Source organism: Nomascus leucogenys, chromosome 22a (genome assembly GCF_006542625.1).
Source record: "Nomascus leucogenys isolate Asia chromosome 22a, Asia_NLE_v1, whole genome shotgun sequence".
Lineage (NCBI taxonomy): Eukaryota > Metazoa > Chordata > Mammalia > Primates > Hylobatidae > Nomascus > Nomascus leucogenys.
The window spans coordinates 107,514,019-107,539,635 of record NC_044402.1 but is presented as its reverse complement, the minus strand read 5'-3'; the positions used below and the strand labels follow the sequence as shown (position 1 = coordinate 107,539,635).

The window sequence follows — 25,617 nt, the reverse complement described above, 5'->3', positions numbered from 1 at the left end:
TGCATACAGAAAGGAGGAACCGGCAGTGGGAGAAAAGTGATGATTCAATCACGAGCCAAAATACCAAGTTATTAAAAATAGAGCTAACTTTTTCCCTTCTATTACCACCCAAACTTTCATAGACATCTCCAAGCTGTCTTTAGGAATTAGAAGTCAAGGGAAACAGAGGATGCCATTTTATTTTATTGGTTACCTCTCGTACTAATCCGATGATTAGTAATAGGAAGCAGAGAAATTAACATTGTGGGGATCCTGAGGAGGACCCACTGTCTGGTCTGTATAACATTTCGTTTCAGTACTTTGACATGACACCTGCTGCTGGAAGCTCTTTTATGTATAGTGAAGTAAAGAAAATGGGTTTGCAAAGGTGAACTGATTTTCCTAAGGTTGTAGAGTTACTGATTTCAGAGGTAAGACCTAGAACTTCTATGCATTTTGTTATTTTTTCTGTGGATATGCAATCATACATCATACATATTGTATATATACACATTTAAGGGAGACATCAGTGTGGGGAGGCAAATTTTGAGTGGTGGACAGAACTGGGTTATTGTATCCATGGACAAATACAGGCTCACTAGCTGTGTGACTATGAGCAGCCACTCAAATTTCCTGGGCTTTAATGTTCTTATCTGCAAAATAATAACATAAATATCTGCCTCATGGGACTAATATAAGAATTAAGTGGTTATCCTTACATTAAATAAAATGATTTGCATGTAGCAAATGTTCAAGAAATGTTACGATTTGTTCTCTGCATTGATAATCAAAATATCGAAGAGTAACAAAAATAAAAGATCTGTAATTGGTTAAGCATAATCAAGATATCAACAGAAATACCTAACCATGACTGTAGTATGCCTTCTGATCAGACTTCTCTCTGGGATAATTATTTGTTTGCTTTCTTTTTTGATTTTTCAGATATTCCAATTGGCATACAATAGATAGAATATAGCTCTTTAATCTTTCCCAACCTCTCTGTTTATCTAGAATTAGAAATCCTTTGGGTAAAACTTTGCCTATACTAATTTTGATATGCTAAGTTAGTATGTGTATGGTTCTAAAGGGAACAATTGAAAAGAATGAAGATTATAGATAGGACTTTATTCTAAGGGTATAGACTTTATGTCAGCCATGATCTTAAGTTTTAGACATGGGACTTATGGATCAAACATAAATTCTACTTAAGAATAAGGATATCTCTTATGGCTTGCAACCCACAGAAATGATCATAAGTGAAAGAATTTAATACATTGCCAAGAATGAATATAATGAATTAGAACCAAATTTGTAGTAGAAGACCTTTTGGTATGTCTTCCCAGCCCCTGTTCTGGGAACTGTTCACCTACCCAAATGGGTGGACTCTTGTAGCTATTTCTGTACTGATCAACAGTTACTTTACTGGTCATAGCTGATTGGAGCAGAGATGGACACCTGCCCCAATCTGGGCCAATTAGACTCTCTGCTAGGAGTCTGGACCCAGTATGGTCATCAGTTACTTGGGGGTTTTGATGCCAGGAAGCAGTGTGATGCTAGGGCTGTGATAGAGATGTCTCACCTTGTGCAAAAGTTGTGAAAAGAGAGACAAATAAAGTAGGCACATGGAGGGAAGTAGAGGCAAGGAGCCCTAGTGCCACCGAAAGATTTGCAATAGCTCCCTTGGTCCCTACTGATTCTCCAGGCTCTGATTTCTTCTTTCCTAGAGATGAAGGGTTGTTGAGTTCTGTGTGATACACTTGGGTCCTTCCAACAAATTCTCACTTTCACGCATTGGAGTCTGTGACTTATATCAAAGATCTCTTTAATGAGACAGGGTCTATGTTGATTTAGTGGTCAAGGTTATTATTTAGTCACTCTGTATTAGAAATGTCTAATTGGGAAGGATGAGTTCCTTACGCAGCCATACAAGGAAGCAGGGCCTCGGCCAGAACAGAGCTACAACAATCTCTTTACTTAAGTTCACCCACTGTGTATTTCTGTTTTTCCCTCCATGTACATGTATTCTCCTCAATTAAACTAGAATCTTCTTCTGGAAGATGACTCCCCCTACTCATCTTGTCATCCCCTGTAGCACCTGCACTGTGATGTTATTGAATTTGCTGATGGTGTTTATGTAAAAAGAAATTTTTAAAAAACCTCAACTTTCTGCTTCAATAATTTTCCATTTGGACAAAACTTCTTTTGCTTCAATTTAGGAAATAATCACATTTCTTTCTCTTGTTGTTGTAACCAATCTCTCTTCGCAGCTTTGTGTCAATGAGGAGATAGGTTTATTTAGCCAGTAATTTCCACTGCAGAAAATCTTGGGCCCAGATTGCCCTGCAAAAGCAATATGTTCTGTTTTATTTTTATATTACATTATATTTATTTTAATTGCATTCTCCATCTGGTCAAAGATGGCATTAGGCACCGTAAATGGAGAAAAGAAACAAAGAGATATCTAACTATGATAATAACTGGGACTATTATATTTAAAAATCATCTAGGGGCACCACAACCTCCAGGCATGAGGCAAATTCCGCAGCCCTCATAGGAGAGAGCTCTAGAAGGGCTGTGGAGAGGAAGAAAAATGGACCAGATCATGACTTGCCGTGTCCCCTGTGCAGCCCTCCGTGGACTCTTGTACCTAGCCCACGCCTGGAATCAGTTCTAGGACAGCATAGGGCACAGTATGAAATGATACATGTAAATCCTAAGCTATCTGGAGCACTTTTATGATTTCCAAAGTGGTTGCAGAAGGACATTAATGCACAGTTTCAATCAAATGTTTTATTAATAAACTTTCAAAGAGACCCCCACGGGAGAGGTCATTTTCTTCTCATTTCAGGAGATGTTTCTGCAAAGCTCTGCTAACAATTGGAGGTCTTCCAAATGAAGCTGATGTTATTTCAATGGCTTAGTATACCAGAAACCAGATCCTAAAATCAGATGCCTGCAGTGGAAGGCTAGGCACTCAGCATTCAGGCCAGGATGCTTTATGAAGGGTTATCGGGGATGCTGAATCGTCTGTTCCGCCTTTTAAATCTGAACAAATTATGAGACTTAAGAGGAGAGTTTACACATGAAAGTTTGCCAAAAACAAGTGGGTGGTGACATTCCCCGACTGTAATCTATTCCTCCTCCCACTTGCTGCAGTCTATCACTTAGGATAGTTTATGTTTCAAAAAACAAAAACCCATTTGAAACTAGCTTAAGCAAATAATGGAATTTGTTGGTTCACATAGTGACGGCTTCAAGGTATTTGGCTTTAGGTATGGTTTGAGGCAGAGATTCACCATATTCTCAGGGGCGCCATGGATTTGAGAGGCTTTCATCCACTTTGGGTGTCAGATCTTTTCTTCAGGTTGGTCCCAGGCTGAGGTTCCAGAAATGGTTGTATGTCTCCAAACATCACATCCTTTCCCCACGCCGATCAAAAGATGAGAAAGCATCTTTCCTTAGTCTTTACCAAGAGCTAGGAAGCATTTTCCCCCTGGAAATTCAAAGTCTCCCTGCATTTTATTGGTTCAAATTAGATTGTGTTCTCATCTCAAAGGTAATTGCGAGGCCTGGGAAGGGGTAGATGGACTTTGCAGATCAGCTTGCGTCAATCAGAACTCACCCCTGGAACAAAGTCAGATCACTCCTACTGGGAGTGGGGCTTTTTCCCAAAGGAAATCTGGGGTGCTGTCATCATGAAAGAAGGGGGAATGGACATAGGCAATAAAATCCCAGGTATTCACTGCAATATGCAGAATCATGACGGGCACCACCACCCACCCCTGCCCTAATGGGCTTCGTATAACGGCTTCTACTCTTGATACTAATTTCAACATATTTTACAAAATAATAAAAAATATATATAACAACAAAGGGTAAAAAAGGACCACTGGGATTCATCAGGTGCTTTTTGTCCTGAGCAGTCTGAGAGGACCTGTCCCTGAAGTGGCCTGCTGGAAGAAGGAAGATGATGGAATAGGTAGAATGAAGAAAGTTGTGGTAGGCAGGACTGGCACCCCACCCTCATCCCTTTCATCAGGCTGCAGGGCCCTTCCTCTGCCGCTAGAGGGCTGCTGGTGAGTTGCTAGTAACTGACCACACTGCCTTGCCCACTTCCCTCCCTGTCTCCCAGTCAGTTGCTGACAGACAAGGCACAAAAATCCAGCCCTCTCTCCTCGAGCTGGGGCCGATCTGTGGTGCATTTGTCTTCTGATCTTCCTGGGCCTCAAGCCCTCTAGACTTCACCTGAAACCACCTCCTGGCTCAGCCCTTTCCCTTCCTTTTGGTCTTCTCACTCCCATACAGCCATTTCCTGAAGAGCACTCCCTCCATAAATCAGATCACCTGAATCTCTACTTCAGGCTCTGGTTCTAGAGAACCTGGCTTTAAACAGAGGCTACTTGGGATAGAGAAAGAAAAACCGAAACAAAAGCTAACAAATAAATGATAGAAGTCAGAGCCTTGGTTCAAGGTGGGCTTGACGAGTAATGGGTTATAAGAATCAGAAGAAGGTGCTTCAATTAATTAGGACTCAGTGGTTTCCCAGTAACAGCCCTCTGAAGTGACTGAATGCAAAAAGATGATGTGTTTCAAGAATAAGGGTGCAGGCTGGGCACGATGGCTCATACCTATAATCCCAGCACTTTGGGAGGCAGAGGCAGGTGGATCACTTGAGGTTGGGAGTTCAAGACCAGCCTGGCCAACATAATAAAACCCCATCTCTACTAAAAATACAAAAATTAGCTGGGTGTGGTGGTGCACGCCTGTAATCCCAGTTACTCGGGAGGCTGAGGCACAAGAATCGCTTGAACCCAGGAGGTGGAGGTTACAGTGAGCCAAGATCATGCCACTGCACTCTAGCCTGGGCAACAGAGTAAGACTCTGTCAAAAAAAAAAAAAAATTAGGTCACCACAGAGGACCTATGGGCTGCAGGTCAGCTGCAGTAGAAGGCCACCCACATTCTCCTCCTTTCTGTCACCTCTGCACCTGCTTCACTGTTTTCTTCTGTGCCTGCCAGGCCCTGTGGAGGAAAGCACAGCCATGATAAAGCTCTGAATATTTCACTCTCTTCCACTTGGGAGATTGGACTGGACTCCATTGTCCCAATTTTTGGTTCCAGTAGAAGGAATTTTTATTGGTCCTGTGTCAAGTTAGCCCTAGACCAATCAATCTTAGCCAGTGTAGGGTAAACGTACCTGAGGGCAGTGGCTTAAGCACACCCTTAGAATGACCCTGGATAGCAGATGCATCTGAAGGTGTGCTCCAAGCTAGGGAACTTGAGACTGGGCAACATGGAGATTGTTCCTTGTCTTTGAGAAACATCAGAGCCCCAGACCCATCCCCTGGAACACAAGCTTTATGGAGATTGAGGCCCTGAGTTGTGGGGTAAATCAAGGTTGCCAGGTGGAGGTCGTTTAGGGGAAGGTGTTAAGTGAAAATGGTATATAAACTGCATGTTGTTTGCAAGTGGTTGCCCACTGGGCCATATGGATATCTTGTCCGGAACCACTGGGCTATAGGTAAGGCAGGTATCTTGTCCAGCTCAACCACTGCCACTGGACTCTCTCCTCTATATGTAAGCCTCTAATAAAACCCTATGTCTTGTTTGCTGGTTCTAGGTCTCTTCTTTGGCCTCTTGAACCTGGTGCCTTCCTCACTGAGGTAAACAGAAGTTTGGTACAGCAGCCAGGAGCAAAGGTTTGGGGTGGATATAGCATTGTACAAACATACCCCTAGAAGCCTACTCTTGTGGCCACATGAAAGAGAAGAGATGGGTTTCCAAGAAAGGCCATTGGCAGATAACATTATGGGTGTCCACTATACTAGGGAAAGTAACATCCTCTAACGGAATGTCACTTTATGAATTCTACCACCCTGAAAGTGATTTCTATCTTTGCCCTAGTCAAAACAATTATTAATGATGAGGGAAGCATACTGATTAGATTCAGGGGACACTTCAAACTGGGAGAAATAGCTAATATGTTAGATGACAGAAAAAGGACACTGAAAGTTTGGTAGACTTTCCTAGTGCCCAAAACAATAATATTATATAAAATGGGATAAAGACTCTTTAATTAGGTTAACAATTGACTTGATAATGACAACATGGAAGAGCCCTGACTTGACAATGATTAGTTTTTAAAAATCTAAGAATTTTAGTTGACCATGAGCTGGTTGTGGCATGACTTGGCTTTAAATAAAAGATTTGCCATCTCAGGCTGCGTTTACAAGTACAGTGTCCAGATCAGATCAGAGTAGGGAGCAGGCAATGTGGGAGAAGGTGGCTCCTTCTGTGCTCTGTGCTTGTTAGATCAAAGGTGTGTCCAGCCCTAGGCTTCATATTAAAGGCCTCAGAAATCTGAACTCAAGAGTAGAGGAATGCATATTTATTTAGCACCTATTAATTACTAGATACTACAGAGAGATTTTAAAACACAGTCCCCAGGTTAGATGAGTTGTCTAGAAATTCAATTTTATGAAAACTGAAACTGAGAATGTTTTTCTGAGAGAGAAGACCTCTAGAAGGAACACGATAGCTGTGTTCAGATATATGATAAGTTGTCATGTGGAGGAAAGACTAAGACTGGTCTGTGCTGTTCAAGAAGGTAAAAGAAGCACCCCAAATGTCTAATAGAAGCTAAGGCAGATTTATGCTGAATAAGAAAGAGTTTGCTAGCAATTAGAGATGTTCTGTGTGGTGAAACTGGTTTGTTACCAAGTGATGAGTCTATGCTGCCTCTGGAAGTGTCCAAGAAGAGACAGAAGGTTAACAACCAACATACTAGCTTGCTATATGCCAGTTTCCATGATACGTGCTTTATATCTCAAATCCTCACAATAACCTGGCAAGGCAGAAAAAAATACTGCTCTTATTTTACAAATGAGGGACCTGAGGTCTAGAGGGGTTACATCACTTGCTTAGTATCTCATTACTTGTAAGTGGCACAGCCTGAATTCAAACCCATGTCTGTGTAGTTTCAAAGTAGGGATATAGCTAAGTGAATTCCTGCCTTAGAAGGTGTATTAGTCTGTTCTCATGCTGCTAATAAAGACATACGCGAGACTGGGTAATTTATAAAGGAAAGAGGCTTAATGACTCATAGTTCTGTGTGGCTGGGGAGGCCTCACAATCGTGGTAGAAGGTGAGGAGGGGCAAACTCACGTCTTACATGGTGGCAGGAAAGAGAGTGTGTGCAGGGGAACTGCCCTTTATACAAGCATCACATCTCGTGAGACATATTCACTATCCTCAGAACAGCATGGGAAAGACCCGCCTCCATGATTAAATTACCTCCCACTAGGTCCCTCCCACCACACGTGGGAATTATGGGAGCTACAATTCAAGATGAGATTTGGGTGGGGACCCACAGCCAAACCATATCAGAAAGAGGTTGGAGAAGACAAATATTAAGGATTAGTATACTAATTTTACTAGTTTACTGAGTCTCAGTTTCTGCCCAGTAAAGTCCATGATCTCTGTATGGGTACAGCATACCCATAATTCTAAGTATTTTTTTTGGAAGAACAAACAATATATTCTCCTTCTATGAGGTCAGAGTAAAAGAAAATAGATATATCAGTAAGGATCTGCTAAACTGCAGTAATAAACAATCCCTAAATCTCAGTGGCTTAACACAGTACCTTCTGCAGGGATCAGCAGGGGAGTCTTCCCACCATAGTCAGGGAGCCTGGCTGACGCAGGCTGTATCTCACCGTGTGCTTACCTGATCACAGCAGCTGCAGACAGAAAGCATTACAGACTATGCAGTGGCTCTTAACACTTCTGCCTGGAAGTGATGCACAACCCTTCCACTCACATTTCTTTGGACAACACCTGGTCACACCTAACTTCAAAGAAGTTGAAGAAGTACAATCATACCATGAGACCAGAAGTAGAAAGTCATATGGATTTGAGACTACACTAGTGATTTCCACAATCACATTTTGATAACAGTCAATATTGAGTTGATATTTAAATTATCACTATGATCATTAAGAAGTTTTGAAGGAAATATTGGTGGAAAGATAGTGTGGAATGCATGCCCTGAAAATGTGGGGAATAATAAATTAGATCTCATGATACCAAATCTTCAGAAGACAAGTCACGTTAGTGGTGTCTGTTCTGTGTCGTGGAATGTCCCAGACACTTTTATAATGGGTAAGGGGTGGGGTCCAGGCTCCTTTTCTTTTCTGTCCTCAGCTTTGTTCATCTCTTTTATTTGGTGTGTGGGGTGCATGTTTGTGTGAGTGTGGTTTTTTTTGATGAATTTTTGTTTCTCAGCACCCATTCCTCTCTTCTAACAGCTCCCAAATTTCCATGTGAAGAATTACACCCTTCATATTGTATAAAGCCTCAAGATGTCCTGACTACCAGCCACACAGGCTATTGGTTTCTATGAGAAGCTCTCACCACCTAGGTACAGCAAAACATGTGACCCCAGCTTAATCAGACTCTCTCCCCTTAGAGTTTGACCCTCACACCAGCAACTACAATGGCAAAAGAAAAGGTGAAAGTTCATTCATTGCCACTTTGGTTGTGCAGTATTAAATTATTTTTCAAAATATGGCTTTATGTTTGAGCCCCAATCTAAGGAATCAAGCATTTGCCTGATGGTCAAATATCTGAATCCAGATAGTTGCTATTGACTATCTGGCAGGAATATTGTATCATTAGCCGTATTTAAACTCATAAATATCAGCCATGAAGATTGAGGAGATGGTGCTAGGATGATACAAATTATTCATGGAAAATGCTGTCACTGTTGTGCAGAAAGGGCGCAACCCTAAAAAGCACCTCATTCAAAGTCAGTAAGTGTGTGAGACAATGTTCTTTCTCTTCATCACAGAGAGAATTACCTGTATATTCAAAGCCTCACGCTTACATCCTCCCTTCTATCAGGTGCAAGCATTAGTATCTTTCAAGTTAATTTCCTTATGCTTAAGTTAGCTCATTAATTTCTCTTGCCTACAGCCAAATAACTCTAAGTGTATAAAGATTTATCAAGGTACGTTTTTGTTTTCTTGCTTGTTTTTTTGCAAAGAGTTCCATGCTAAATATTAAAGTTTGGACCAAATGATTTTAGATATGGTCCTAGTCTTATGCTTTTAAGCTTAAAAAACAACAGAAGAAAATGCGTTTTGCGGATCTGGCAGCTGACTCAGTGCAAATGTTTCCACCAACAGGAGCCACAAAGAAACCTAGGTCAGTAATATGATCATGTAAAAGATGTCTCAATATCTTTCCCACCAATCTTCCTGCACTGGCCTGTGAAATTTAACTCTTTCTTAATATTTCTTAAATGACATTTTTCTGAAATGTTTCTAAACATTTAAAAGCTGCAGGCTTGCTGCACGTTCTGGAGCTTTGTGATACAGGTTTCCCTTGTAAACCTCACCGTATACTTCTCTCTGTGATGAAGAATAGAAACATTATCTCCTGCACTTACTTTGAATGAGGTGCTTTTTAGGGCTACGCCCTTTCTGCACAACAGTGACACCATTTTCCATGAATAATTTGTATCATCCTGGTACCACCTTTACTATCTTCATGGCTGATATTTCTGAGTTTAAATATGGCTAATGATATAACATGCCTGCCAGACTGTAGGAAATACTCGGATTTAGATATTTCGGCATCAGGCAAATGCTTGATTCCTTAGATTGGGACTCAAATGAAAAGTAATCTTTGGAAAACAATTGAATGCAGGGATCATAAACATCATAATGAGCTGAGGGTAGACCATGCATTCCTCTCACTAGAGTGGGTAGTTGGTATCTCATTAGAACTGTTGCTGCATGTCTTAGAGTTCTAGCTGTGTGTTCTATTTGGGATTCCTGTTATTGTACAGGTTGCAAAGAGTTAACATGCATTTTCTCTGTGATCTATCCAATGTCTACTTATTTTGTTTATAGGACCTTGCTGCCTCACCATAATGTTTATAGGTTTTCTTGATGATTTCATTGCCTCTAGGGAATGTACTGCATCTCACCTCTTGCACATTACTCTTCTGTGGGAATCTGAACATTCTGTGTCTTGCACTGCCCAGAGGAGTCTACATTCCACTCCTGCCTTCTGCTGAGTCCCCATGCTGAAAGCCCACCTGCTTCAATAATTCTCCAGCCTTCCCCTTTCTGCCCCCCTCACTTGATTATTGATGAGCTTTCTTGAGCTGCCACCACCCCATTAAATAACCCAGTTCTGCACTTGGTGAATGGTTTCCCACTCTCTGCAAAATAGGCACTTCTCCCTACTTGTCCAGAAAGCAGTCTGGTCGCTGCTAGGAAGGCCTGGCCTGTTAGCAGAGGGCCATAGGAAGAACATCACCCCAGCACTGAAAACCAATTTTTTGGTGGTAAATGTTTTGTTTGTCTGCTTTGTTTTTTAGCTTTAAAAACATCACTTGGCCATGGGAAAGGCAGGCATATTTTGAGTGCTATCAGCAAGGCATGAAAACACTACTTTGTGCATTCTCAACATGGGTCACTCTTAGAATTAGGTAAGAGAGCTGAATAAAGAGAGTTTCGCAGAAGAAAGGATTTGTGGAGAATATGGAACAAAGTTCCAGTGGAAGAGGGTTGAGGAAATCAGAAAGCAACTAGTTTTCTAAATTAAAGGGAAACCACATACAGACTCTGGATGAGTTCAAAGGCATTTAAAGGCTGGGCTTTTTGTTCTTTAAGTATCATTTTCATTTGCACAGATTGCCCAAGCAATCCACCTGGCTGACTTTACTCTTCTCTCATCCATATGGAGGTCTCTGGCTAAGTCCAAGGAGCTATAAACAAAAAAAATACAAATAAGAACTGTGTAAACAGGAAGTCAGGCTCCCAGGCGAGAAATGTGTCTAGTAAACGATATGACAATACTAAGGAGTCATTGTAGCACTCCTTGCTCTGATCTTATCCAGCTCTTTCATTTCTGTAAACATGCCTGCGTAAACCAGCACCCCAGCCAACAGCCTACTGCAGGGGAAAGACACCTGCCTAGCCTCCCTCTTGTTCCTCCATCGCTTAGTCTGTCCCGAGATGTCATTGTCAGGCATTGGGAATTACAGAGTCAATCTGCCCCACCTGTGATGGACTCCATGTGAATACATCTCTTATGTGTGTTTCATACGCACGATCTCGTCAACAGCCAGTGTTCTTTTTTCTCCTCCCTCCTCCCATCACCATCATCCACACGTGGCCATTCCCCTCATTGCCTGGTATCTGGGGCCAACCTTACCTCTCAGGGGAGAGACTGATTTGCTTTGCTCTTCACCCTGAACAAGGAGACCTTTCATTTAAAAAGGGAAGACGCTTTATTTCCCTGTGAATTAGAATAATGAAATATTTCTTGTAAATCTGGGAATTAAAATGCAGACAATATGAGTCCTTCAGTTTCTTTTATTGGTCTTCAGAGGTGAACCTGGGAGCAGTTGTAAATATGCATCAGGGTATCTCCTGGTCTAATGGCATTGAAACTCCACTCACAGCAATGATAATTGTCGCTGCCGGATTTGTCTCTAAGAGCTCCCTCCCATTTCTCCCCACCCTCTACCTCACTTCCAGCTCCCTACCCTGGTTACAGTGACTTTGAAACTAGTAAGAAGCATTTTGAGGTGACACTCGAGTAGCTGTGTGGTCTGGAATGCATTATAATGTTATGTCTCAATTACAATATTCTTTGGTTGATAACACAAGGCAGGCACAGCCAAGATCCAGCCTTAGGGCGCACTGCCACCTCCTGGAAAACCCTCTGTGTGCGGCGCCTGCTATCATCCTTCCTCCAGTGCCACCAACCAGAAAACAAGCACTTGTTCATGGCCTTCCGTCTTTAGGATCCAAGATCTGGGCACACCTAGCCATCTTCTCCTGCCTCTTCAAATTGGAATGTACTAATTCCTGAAGGAAGTGAAAATGTGATGCATTGTCTTTTTTTTTTTTTTTTTTTTTTCTATTTTTTGGAGACAGAGCCTTTCTCTGTCACCCAGAATGGAGTGCAGTGGCATGATCTCGGCTCATTACAACCTCCACCTCCTGGGTTCAAGCGATTCTACTGCTTCAGCCTCCCGAGTAGCTGAGATTACAGGCATGCGCCACCACACCTGGCTCATTTTTTATATTTTTGGTAGAGACGAGGTTTCACCATGTTGGCAAGGCCGGTCTCCAATTCCTGACCTCAAGTGATCTGCCCGCCTCAGCCTCCCAAAGAGCTGGGATTACAGGCATGAGCCACCGCGCCTGGCTGCATTGTCATCTTAATTACAAACAAGTAACTAGGTTGGGGAAGCCACTGGTGCAGAGATCTGTGATCATTAATCTCACCTTCTGCTCCTGAGGCTGGTAACAGATGCTGCTTACTGTAAATGAGTGCCTGGCACCAGTAGGACCCTGCCCTCGGGATCTCTGGAAGAAGTGCCAACATTATTTACACCATTATGCCTAGCGTTCCATTATTGGAACGCTAAGCATGTGGAAGTTATTTATATCCCACTGCTCAAGGTCATTGCCAAGGTCTGATCGCAAAAATTCAAAAAATTGCAACCTCAGGCATAAATGGGTTAAGGACTGGACCAAGGACTTGGAGCAGAAGTCACATGCACAGGCAGAGTGTTGGAGTGGAGGAAGCCCGAGTTCTTCGGCCCTATTGCTATGTGGTGATTGTTTGAGATTCCACCTTACCAGCATATTGAGACATCTAATGAGATATTATCAGAAAACACCAAAAACACAGAAAAGCACCTACAGGTTTCCATTTAGACTCACAGCAAATGAAGACCAGCACACACAACTGTGTCTTCGAAGCACACCCTGCTGACTAGAGGAGGCTAGCTGTCAGGTTTTGGCTAGAAAAGCAAAAATACATTTGGGGAGATATCAGCCTCATCATCATGAAAAAGAATGGGATAACAGATTTCTCTATCAAAAGCTTTCCTTTAAAGTAACAAAAATATGATTATCAGGCAAATAAGAACATATTAACTGAATTGATTGATTTCAATTAATTACCTGAATTGCTTAAATTCAACTAGTATCCCTCTGAGTCAGCAGTTCTTATCTTTTGAAAGGGGGGTTACAGACTCTTTGAAAAATATTTTTAAAATGTGAAAATGTCTGTATGCTTCTTCCAGAAAAATGTATACACATTTTTTCTATTATTTAATAATGTCTGTGAAACCCCATCACCACTGCCAAAGTGATCTTAACAGCACTTAATTAAAAATGCCTCTTGTAGCTAGCTTTCTTTGCAAGCCTGGGTTCAAGTTTTGGGCCTCCTGGTTAATTCAGGGAGAAAGGAGGGGCCATAGGAATATTTGCAATAAGCAGATCCCTTGGTTGGGCACCTACAAGAAATGGCCAAGGATATTTCCACTTCTCTTCTGTTCCCTGGCCTCACACTGAAAGTAGATTTAAATGTTCACCGTTTGAAAATCCTGGACCTTCAGAGACACACATCTGAAAAGCTCAGATAACACCTTGCTTCAGCCCAGGCTCCAGGAAAACAAAGCTGAATCAGGGTTCTGCCACAGCACCTGTTTGGACACCCTCTCTGTATTTACCCCTAGAGAAAAACCCTAATGAAAGTGGTGTGGGAACATAGCCTTCCTTGTGGCAGGAGCATCAGACACCACATTTTCTGACAGTATCATTAGTATTAATAGTCTTAACTCCTAATATTTACTAAGCACTTACATTGTGATTGGAGTAGGTGGTCTAGGGTGGACAAGTCACTCTGTCGTGGAAAATCATCATTCAAAGCACTTTACAAACATTAACCTACTTAATCTCTCCAACAGCAGTGTAGGGTAGGTCCTGTTATCCGCATTTTATTAATGAGGCAGTTGAGACACAAACACGTTCTGTGACTTGCCCCAGATACACAGCCATGAAGTGAGTGGGCGGAGCTTTACCTGGGCAATACGGTTTCAGAGTTTTTGCTGTTAACACTTCCCTACAGTGTCTCTCACTTACCCGAATCCTGGGAATGGTTCATGAAAATGGATTCCTGAAGATTTTGTGTAAGGGCACAGAGACATGGTTGCTACAATTGAGTAGACACTGTGAGTAGAATACACCTTGGTTTTGCTCTGGGGAATCCTGAACCTAATTTTGAATGTATGCCCAGCACATAGTTGAGAAATGAATGATTTTACCTTCTTTTTGAGAGTATGACACTTAGAATCTGCTAGCGTGAACTCTGAGACTTGTAGAAAGGCCCTGTGCTTTTTCTGGGATGGGGGAAGCTGTTGCTTTTTTTTTTTTTTTTTTTTTTTTTCTTGAGATGGAGGTTCGCTCTTGTTGCCCAGGCTGGAGTGCAATGGTGCAATCTCGGTTCACTGCAACCTCTGCCTCCCAGGTTCAAGCGATTCTCCTGCCTCAGCCTCCCAAGTAGCTGGGATTACAGGCACTTGCCACCAAGCCCAGCTAGTTTTTTGTATTTTTAGTAGAAACAGGATTTTACCATGTTAGCCAGTCTGGTCTTGAACTCCTGACCTCAGGTGATCCACCCACCTCGTCCTCCCAAAGTGTTGGGATTACAGGCATGAGCCACAACACCCAGCCAATTGTTGCTTTTTAACTGACCAGTGTCTACTCACTCTTCTTCCAACATAAGTGGCCTGATTTTATTTCCTATCTCAACCTATGTGGTTTGGTAAGCTGGTCTATGAGTGAACATGTGACCTGGGCTGGGACAACAGCATATTCCAACTTCTTGACTCATGGAGGCCCATTCAGTCCCTCTTTGGGAATTATATTGGAACCACTACAAAAGGTAAATACTTTTTTTCCAGGGTTGTGGAGAGGATAGGATCCAGGACTAGAGCTGCAGGGGATGGGTGGAAGGACAATAAGAGCAGGGGTTGCATTTTGCTCCCACGTGGAAAGAGCCTGCTTCAATAAAACCAACAGAAAAAGATCTGATGCAAAATTAGAATATGGAAACTCATTAAACTCTGATAACATCTCTGGAATCCCTGGATTCTTTTATTCTTGAACTCCCTTCAGATCTTTTAGTTATATGAACCAATAAATTTGGGAACAGGAGCTAACATCAGATGCTTGACTTTCTGAGAAGAGCCAGAGACAACCAGGTTATTTCTTGTCTTTTTCTTTTTTTTTGAGACAGAGTCTGGCTCTGTCGCCCAGGCTGGAGTGCAGTGTCACAATCTTGGCTCACTGCAAGCTCTGCCTCCCAGGTTCACGCCATTCTCCTTCCTCAGCCTCCTGTGTAGCTGGGACTATAGGTGCCCACCACCATACCCGGCTTATTTTTTGTGTTTTTAGTAGCGACGAGGTTTCACCGTGTTAGCCAGGATGGTCTCGATCTCCTGACCTCGTGATCTGCCTGCCTTGGCCTCCCAAAGTGCTGGGATTACAGGTGTGAGCCACTGCGCCCGGCCGGTTATTTCTTGACTATGATTTAATTCCAACCTCTTCTTCCCCACTCTGAGGAGGGCATGTTCAGGTTTAGCACCTTCTCCACTGCTTCTGCTGCAAACCCCTGATTCTCAACACTCCTCCCCAACTACCCCATCCTGCCTCATAAAAGATGTTGAGATTATTTTTAATTACAAATGCATAATTAACTGGTATATCCATGGCTATTATCAGGATCTCAAATTAAAGATTGTGTCTTGCACAGAGTGCAGATCATTTAAGCAATCAGACTACTTCCAAGTTTTTCTCACATTCTAAGAAAACTAATGAACCCTTCCCTAGCCCGCTCCCACGCCCACCCCACAGAGGCTGAGTTAATGGCTCTTCTCCGTTAGATGCTTGCATGTGGTCTTCATTTTAGTACTTATCATTTTTTGAGGTGTTTGTTTACTTTTCTGTATTTTGAACTAGACCCTAAGATCCTTAAGGGCAGAAACTTTTGTCTTTCTTTTGTATTTTACTTCTTTTTACTCAAAAACTAAATCAAGATACCTCTGCTTACCTAGTGGCAACTTTTCCTAATTATGAGCCAAATGCTCTAGTGCTTTCCCCACAGAAACAGCATCAGCATTGCTTGGGAACTTGTTAGATATGAAGATTCTCCACATTCCCGCCTTCTGTCCCACTACTGAATCAGAAACTCTGATGGGGAGATGGAACCCACCAGCTCAGGTTTTAACAAGCCTTCCAGATGATTTTGATGCCCACTAACATTGGAGAATCACTACTCTAGCTTCTTGCCACTTGATGTGCAGTAGTCTGAGGACCAACAATATTAGCATCACCTGGGAGCTTGTTAAACATGCAGACTCTCATGCTCTACTACTGATCTATTGATGTGGACAAGAATCTGGGTTTTAACAAGCTTTCCAGGTGATGTCTGTACTCTAAAGCTGTGCTACCTAAACTTTCAAGAGCATCAAATTACCTAGGGATTTTGTTAAACGCAAGTTCTGATGTTGAAAAATTTGAATTTTGAGCAAGCTTTCATCTAAAACTAATGCTATTGGCCCATGGACCACAATTTGAGTAGTAAGTGCTTCAGGTTTGCAGGGAAATTGGGGAACAGGGAGTATCTTTAGACCCATTACCTAGCCTTCCCAAATCAGACAGAGCAGTTCTGTTTTTATCTGACTTATATTTTATGCTTCAAGGTAAATTTTTATTTGAAATAAGAATTCTCCTGCACAACAAATCTTTGAAGCAACAGCCTTTGAGAAAGTAGTCAACCTTTAAAGTGATAGACTTGCAAACCTAATTATAAAGTAAATGTCATAGGGTGAATTAGCGTATGTGTAAGAGGAAACTGATGGAGATGATAGTTTTTAATTTTTTAAAAGCTTTTTCAAGTTTCCATATTGAATGAGGTTTGAAATATGAGATTGAAATGAAGGTTGCATGTGACTCAACACCTGACTATAAGATTGAAAACTAACCCTGAATTTCAACTGACACCTCAGTGTGACAATTCTGCATTTCCTATTTCTTATCTGAAAACACATGGCTCCTCGTTTTTCCATTCTGCTTCCCTTCTGGCTTCCGTAGGTCTGTAAGTCAATTTTCAGCATTATTATACTTTCTCAGGCAGGGATGAAACAAAGATGATTGAAGACAAGTTCTCATGATCTTATAATACTTGAATCCTTCTGAATAACCTCTCTGATTTCCGTCCCTTTGTGGGGAAAGAATGGAAATTTCTGTGGCCACCAACTCAACTTTGTTGTTATTCAATTCATGTGTGTATGAAACCACCTTTGCAAAAATCATAATAGTGAGAAAATTACGACAGTGAAAGGGATTTCACCTAACCAGCTCCATCTTGCCTTTAACTTCCAAAATGCCCTTGGTCATTCCTGGGCATAGGCCAAGCTAACTTCGGGAAAAATTTAGTTTATAGTTTAAATGATAATAGCCCTTCCCCAAACTAAACCACCTTTGTAAAACTAATGGAAGGCCATCATATTAGGAGGATGAGGGGCCTGATTTATGCTAAGACGTAGGCCTGGTTGGATTACCAGCCATTATTTTGAAGGTCGTAAGATTTTCAACTTCCCCAATTACTTCTGTAAATAACACCTCTATTGTAGAACTTAAGATTGGCCCTTTGAGATGTCTTTTCAGGCTTTTGCATTTCTGATGATGCCTCACCTGGACTAGTGACTCCTCTGTGGCTCCCACCCAGAAGTAGACTCCGCACGTGGGGGCCATTTTCCATACCCCTATGACTGCATGCCCAACCGATCAGCATTCCCCCTGTCCTAGCCTCCTGCCTCCCAAACTATCTTTGAAAAACTCCAGCCTCCCAATTTTCAGGGTGGCTGCTTTGAGTGATAATAAAACTCCCATTTCCCATTTAGCCAGCTCTACATATATTAAGCTCTTTCTCTATTGTAATTCCCATCTTGGTAAATGAGCTCTATCTAGGCAGGGGGCAAAATGAACCCATTGGGTGGTTACGTGCCCAGTATAATATTTTCTGAACTGTTTTTCGTGACTTCTTCCCTCTAATTATTTCACCTTAGATCATCCTTCCAGAGTGATCTTTACTCTTTACTCCCTCTGCCTGTTTATTCCTTTACTACTTCTGCTAGTACTCCCCACAGCCTATAGGGAGAATGTTTAGACTTTGGTCTGGCATTCAGGCTCTTCAACCACCTGATCCTAACCTGACTTTACACTTCACCTTCTCAAGATCCTCTGTCTAGTCAACTGGGTTTTTGTTGTTCAAACTCATAGTGGGAAGACACATTACTCTTTGCCTCCTTTGTGTCTCTGTGGTTGCTTTTGCACCATCTATGTAAATAAAAAGGACACCGTTCATCTTTTCTTGGAAGTATCATTTTGGAGCTGACTTTCAAAAATGTTTTTCTTTTTTTTAAATCCTCAGCAAAAACATAATAAGAGCTGTGTAGGAAAGGAACATGTTGGCAGGATAAGACTTAATACACTCACCATTAAAGCTCTTTGGAGCTTTATTTTTTAATTATTTTAAATGAATAAATCCTGAGACAGAAATAAAAGTCCTTTTTCAGAGTAGCTGAGAAAAGACTATGCAGTCTTGATTACAGTAGAGTGGAAAACTATAATAAGTAGCTATTATTTTCTCATAAAGTCTTATCATAACACCAAATACTTTAAAATTTACAAGCCCATAAAGACTAATCTTATTTTTACTGTGCCTTCAATAAGAGGTTCAACTAAAAATATATGTTATCCTGAAATAAAAGTCTTCTCTGGAATAAGACTCTTCATGTTCTAGAATGAGAAAATATTCAAAATAGAAATATTTCTGTTCATACAACATTTGTAATCTCCAGGCATATTCTGAATATTGAATAATAGTAATACTTGTATTAAAGGTTATTTTAGGAAATTAAAAACTTATGATGTTTTGGTAATAATTCCAAAACACTGACAATTACATTGGGTTCCCTAGAGGCAGGTCCAGATGTGAGTAGTCATGCATAAGTGATTTATTAAGGAGGTACTCCCAAAATAAACTAGTAAGGGAGTGAGGAAGCCAGACAAAGAAAGGGAGGAAGCCAAGCAAGGGTGCAACCTCAAGGCAAGTTCTTTGGAGGGTAACTTTAACCTTGTCCCACACTATCTCTGGAACTAATTACACTTCCCACTGCAAGAGAACTGGGCTTTCACACCCCTGGACTCATCCGTTACCCTCTAAGCAGAGACTGGGGGTTTCTGGTGCTGGATGTATTAAATCAAGTTTAGCCTAAAGCTGCTTTCTTAACATATTTTAAGTTCATCTGAAAGGTTTCTCTGTACATAGTGAGCTATAACCTAAATGGAGGTATAAACAGACTGTAACCTCCTCTTGTGCCAATCAGAGAGTTTTGGCCAATCAAAGGGGGCCAACTGTTCAAACTGTGTTCAAATAAGGCAAATGACACGCTGTAACCAATTTGACTGTTTCTGTACCTCACTTTGGGTTTTCTATATGTCACTTTCCTTTTTCTGTCTATAAATCTTTTTCCACTATGCGACTTTGCCAGAGTCTCTCTGAGCCTACTCTAGCTCAGGAGTCTGCCTGATTCGTGAATCATTCCTTGCTCACTTAAAATCTGTTAACTTTAATCTGACTAAAGATTTTCTTTTAACAGGTGTCACTGTCACACACTTCTAACTCTCTGTGGCTGCAGGCAAAGTACATGCAGTAGCTCAAGGGTAGCCACTGGAAAAAGTCACATGAGTATGAGCCATTGGAGGCAAAAACACATCAAAGATGGAGAGGGATGCAGGAGAAGGTACCTGAAGGAGTTTTGGCAAAGCACTGGCAGTATCCATTAGACAGTACTTCTGACATCCTAAAACTGGAAAATTTCTATTCCAATAAAACTAATCAATCATTAAGAACAGTGTTATCAGCCGGGTGCAGTGGCTCACACCTGTAATCCCAGCACTTTGGGAGGCTGAGGTAGGAGGATTGCTTGAGGCCAGGAGTTCAAGACCAGCCTGGGCAACATAGCTGTCTCTACAAAAAAATAAAAAATTAGCCACATGTGGTGATGTGCACCTACAGTCACAGCTACTCAGGAGGCTAAGGATGGAGGATCACTTGAGCCCAAGAGTTTGAGGCTGCAGCGGGCTATGATTGTGCTACTGCACTCTGGCCTGGGGCAATAGAGTGAGATCCTGTCTCTAAAAACAAACAAACAAACAGTGTGCCCATGGATGGGCATATTCTTAACCTCTCTGTCTCAGTTTCTTCATCAAATAAATAAAATATCTAACTCAAGATTCTTATGAGTATTGTCAGAGGTGTGTAAACCAGAGCAACTCCATCTTGAATAGGGTCTGAGTAAAATAAGGCTGAGACCTGCTGGGCTGCATTCCCAGAAGGTTAAGGCGTTCTAAGTCACAGGATGAGATAGGACGTCTGCACAAGATACAAGTCATAAAGACCTTGCTGATAAAACAGGTTGCAGTAAAGAAGCCAGCCAAAACCCACCAAAACCAAGATGGCGATGAGAGTGACCGCTGGTCATCCTCACTGCTATACTCCCACCAGCGCCATGACAGTTTACAAATGCCATAGCAACATCAGGAAGTTACCCTATATGGTCTAAAAAGGGGAGGCATGAATAATCCACCCCTTGTTTAGCATATCATCAAGAAATAACCATAGAAATGGGTAACCAGTGGTCTTTGGGGCTGCTCTGTCTATGGAGTAGCCATTCTTTTGTTCCTTCACTTTCTTAATAAACTTGCTTTCACTTTACTCTATGGACTTGCCCTAAATTCTTTCTTGCATGAGATCCAGGAACCCTCTCTTGGGTTCTGGATTGGGACTTTCTGGTAACATCTTCACACAAGATAATACACATAAAATATTTCAATTGCTGCACATCATAAAATAAATTAATAATTATTAATAGGTTTTTTTTTAAAAACTCTGTATTTAGTACTGCAATTTTATGTTCTTAGGCAGTGGGCTTCTCTTAGTGACATAATAAATTTATACCAGATTCAAATGATATACATAAGATATGAATAATACTGGGGTGGTGTAAAGAATACATTTTTAATAACATATCAGACTGATAAACTGCATAAGGAAGAGAAATAGGAGCTTGGTCATACATAGTGAAAACAAAAATATAACTCACTTTGACAGTGCTGTAAAAAAAAAAAAAAAAAAAAACCCGAGAGCTAGAAGCTTGTATATCACCTGCATTTATTATTTTACATCATTTTAAACTCTAAATTCACCCGTAAGTCAAGAAGATCTAGATCCTTTGTAGGAAAAGTTATGGAAAAAGCACTGATAGAGTTTGGTGGAAAGACAGAACTAGTAACAGAAAAGGCAGAATAGTCAAACTTCCTAAAAATAAAAAAGGAGGCATTATAAAAGTACTTTGATTAGCACTGAGATAATCTTAAATTGAACCATGTAAAATCACCAATACTTGAACTTTGTTGACCCACAAAAGCAGCAATTTCATAGGATTCAACGTGACACATAAAACCTACTGGGAGACAGTCCTTTAGAGATTCTTTTTCTCCTGCACATCTTCCTGGCTGGGCCAATGATGCAAGACCCTGACCACTTTTACCTGGGCCATTTCTCAGTTTTATTTGCAGTAAGCAAGCAACCTTGAGGGACGGGGACATGTCTTCTTCTGGGATAAGATCAGGCTTGCTTATTGCTTGCTGTAGAAGCAGTGAATTCCAAAGCTTAGTGTTTCTCTCAGTTGCACAACTCGCTGCATATGCACGTGGCATCTGGGCTCTTTGCATCATCCTCTTGGCGCTTGGGAGAAGGAGGAATCCCTGTAAATATGCTGATGCTTGTGCTGCTTCAGGTGCTTTGGGAAATAGTGTCCTTTGACTCTGACTGGGAGTTTCATGCCTTCTACTAACATACATGAAGCATTAACAAACCAACTTCTCAGCTTTAAAGTAGGATGAAATCAAATCCCAGACCTAACCAAACTACAAACAGGATACTCTCAAGATTGCATTAATAGCATCAGCTGTGAAGTTTTCCCAGCCAAATATCATTTTCCACCACGAAGTTGAAAACATTCTTAGAAAGATCAGTGTGGTCATTTACCATCTTTCTATCCCTGTTCTTAGGATTCTTTCACAGGAAGTAAAAAACTTCCAGAAGCAGTAAAAAATGTGTCATGTTTCCCAGTATCCTATTCCCCCAGAGACAGGTGAAGCCCCTCAAGGAAGCTATGATCGCATCCTGAAATCTGGAAAAATCCATGTGGGAGGTTTCAGGCAAGCTGATCGATTAACTGAGTTTCTCTCTATTCTCTTCTGACTTTATTTGCCCATGAGCTCCATCTCTAGACATGAATTAAACTTTGTAGATCAGAGCTCCCATAGTACTCAGAGGTCCGAATTATTTTTAAAATAGCCTTGGAGATAAAACCCAAGCTAGATGAACACTGATAACCGGCGTCTCTAAGCACAGCTCCCCTGCTTTCTTCTTGAATATAGCACTGGGTGGTCACACTAGTTTTCTTCCCTTCTAGGCTGACCGTTGATGAAACCAAACCATTTCCTCCTGACAATGCCACAATTGTGGAGTTGGCATTTTTATGTAAATAGCAGTTCCCTGATTCATTAAACCCTATTGCCTCTGACATTTTCCTTTCTGACCCTTATCAGCCACACACTAGCAAAACATGAAGAAATAAAGACGACAAAGAAAGGCAATAAAAGGGTTACAACCAAGAAGTGTATTGTGACTGTGACCAACAAGGAAATTTGGCAATGGGTGACTGAACACCCAAGGATGCCCTGTCAGCTGGTCACAACTACATTTATTTGAAGCCTGACAACTGCTTAGCACCATTTCAAGGTGTCACATAGAGATACATAGGAAATGACAGTCATGGCTGCTACTTTAACAGCACTCACAATTTAATAGATGAGATAGCACAATTAAATGCCTAGATATCCATACACATACAATGTGGGCCTTCCTCTCCTCTCTACTGACTTGTCATTTCATAGTATGTGTCACAAACTGCAATATTTAGTTTATTTATTTGTGTTATTGCTTATTGTACTACCCTAGACCTGGGATTCACCTGGTATGAAACAGCGTGTCCATTCCAATTATTTATGGCTGCTAGTCCTGATTTCACCCGCTGGAATATAAATTTCTAATAGACAGGGACTATGTCTATCTTATTCACCACTGTAACCCCAGAACCTATCAAAATGCACCTAGTAGATCCTTAAATTTTTTTATATGAATAAATAAAACCCGCAACAGTCATCAAGAGAGATTGTATAACTTATCCTCTGAATGCTGCTACTAACTCATTAACACAAAATTAAGAAAGCAAGAACCTGGTTCAAAAGCATAAGCAAAATTTTTGAAGAATACAGATGAGAAAAAATCCCCAGATCCCGGGGCAGAAGACCTATTCCTACTTCATTTTCCTTAGTGAATGTTGAGATCGTAAATCACAAAAATTAGTAGAACACAAAAGGCCCTGTCAGAATCTCATTGTGTGACTTTTAATTAGATTTCAAGAGCAGTGGGGTTCCACTGGAACTCACAGGCTTCTCCACGTTTAAAGCTGAATAGGATAATAGCCATCTAGTTGAGTTGCCTCGAATTGTAGCTGAGCTACCGACTATGAAGCTAAGCCAGTGAAGCTCAAGGGTGTGATATAAACACCAGATAGAGTCATTTCACTGATGGCCCCAATTCTTTACTCACCACCTTCTGTTCTGCTCCACCCCTTGATGCAGAGCTCAGCCACGTGACTTCCTTTGGCAAATGGGATGTTAGCAAATAGGATGCAAGCAGAGGTTTGAAAAGCGCCTGCACATTGAGACTTGCTCTGCTGCTTTTGCTCCTTCACCATGGCCATGAGTGCATGGTACTAATGTGCTGGACGAGAAGATACATGGAGCACAGCCCCCGTTCCTCATTGCAGCTGAGGCTATCCTATACTAGCCTACAGTAGCCAACCCCCAGAGTGAGTTCATCCGAGATCTACCAGCTGCCCTGAAACTGACCATGGATGCCTAAGCGAGCTCAACCAAGATCACTGCATCATGACCTGTAGATTTGCACCACTTGGTTTTAGAGAGGTTTGGTTTGTAGCATTATTGTAGCAGTACCTAACTAATTCCTCGTATAAAGGAATAAAGCTCAACTCACAGAAAAGCAAATATTAAAACGCAGACATGATTTTTCCTTATTGAAATAGGAAGTATTTTTAGTTAAATTATTTGGTTTCTTTACAACCATAGCACACCGTTCCTCCAGCCATACTCATGCCACTGGGGTTGAGCAGGCCTGGGTGAAAAGCACTTAGAGAAGAGACATGCAGGACACCAGCAGGCCCAGCAGCATATTGGCAGATGTCACCCTTCCAGCACTGTCTGAGTGCCAGTGTTTCGCATACACATCATCCAGGACCGACAGCACAGCCTCCATGGTCTCCTCACAGGTGGGCTGGATCTGAGCTTCTGGCAGAACAAACCCGTATGTTCCACTGTCCCTCAGCTCAAACGTATATGAGAAGGGAATCCCAATGTCTCGGGCCCAGTCTCTTGAAGACCCTGATGAGGCATCTACAGGTGAAAACATGAAGGCAGAGGTAGAAATCATACTTTGAAAGAACGGATTTCTATAGCCATTTCAGGAACTAAAGGTTCACTTAGTAAGATAAAGAAGCTCTTTTAGATCAGGGTCTCAGAAATAGCTGTCTTCTCTTTCTCCTTGGTTGTAAGCCCCTGCAGGGCAAGAACCACATCTTATTCAGTATCTCTGTCCCCCATCATACCTGGCACTGTGTCTGGCACATAGAGAGGTTTGGCTAAAATTTCTTAGCTGAGTCACTGACTTGGCAACCTAATATTGCCTGGCAAGAGTGAACTGAGTCATTTAAAGAAAGGAACAGAAACAAAATGACCCACAAGAAAAATATTATACAAGTATTTAGAGGGGGGCTCATGGAGGGTGGAGAAGGTGGAGATTGGGGTTGGGAGAAACAGTGCGCTCTCCTTTCAACTAAATTCTTGTCTTTAGATTTTTTTCTCCAGGGCTTTCTTAGCCTGATGGGTCCTCTGGGAACTGAATTGACTGACCAAAGGTCAGTGGACAATGTCCTTCCTGTTAACTCTTGTGCCTTCTAGCTTGCCAGCTCTTTTTAACTGAAGCCAGGGGAAGTTCTGGTCTGAGCCAGCACATTAATTCTTTTTCTTTTAGTTCATACCTTATCCCTGGAGACTATAATTCTGGATTGGTACAGACTCCCTTTTATCCTTGGTCATTTTGATTTGTACAACTCCCTGTTGATCCCAGGAACTCTTCTGTTCCTCTCCTGCCTATCTCGCCATCCAAAGTCCACTGACTTCTTTTGTGCCTTAGATACTATTGAAGAGGCAAAAAAAGATACTTACATAAAATATCTGCACTCGATCCAACTCTATAATTGGTTCCATACTTTGCTTTCAATGCATTTGCTGCCTTCTGTCCAACTTGAATCTGTAGGTGGGAAATGCAGAGACAGATATCTGGTGTTTAAAATAAACCCAACAATCCAAGCATTTGGTGTTTTGTCCAGATTCATCTCCAGAGTTTTAGGCCACCTTTCCAACTTCCCATCGGATGTCTACATCTAGGTAGCCTGCTGGTGCCTCAGATTCAGCACACTTAATCCAGTTTCACCATCTCTCCCACTAATAAGGCTGCTCTGACTTTCATATTTCTGGGCTTGCAT

General features: G+C 41.6%; 1 protein-coding gene across 1 annotated transcript in view; it reads right to left on the bottom strand.

Annotated features, from left to right (window-relative positions):
- Positions 1–23,587: 23,587 nt before the first annotated feature.
- Positions 23,588–25,617, bottom strand: part of CPO (carboxypeptidase O) — a 32,046-nt gene continuing 30,016 nt past the window's right edge. Inside the window, exons 8-9 of the mRNA XM_003253993.2 lie at positions 25,298–25,382; positions 23,588–24,466 (exon numbers count right to left, since the gene is read on the bottom strand). Of these exons, the coding sequence (XP_003254041.1) occupies positions 24,204–24,466; positions 25,298–25,382 (348 nt within the window). The 3' untranslated portion in view covers positions 23,588–24,203. The remainder of the gene's footprint in view (positions 24,467–25,297; positions 25,383–25,617) is intronic.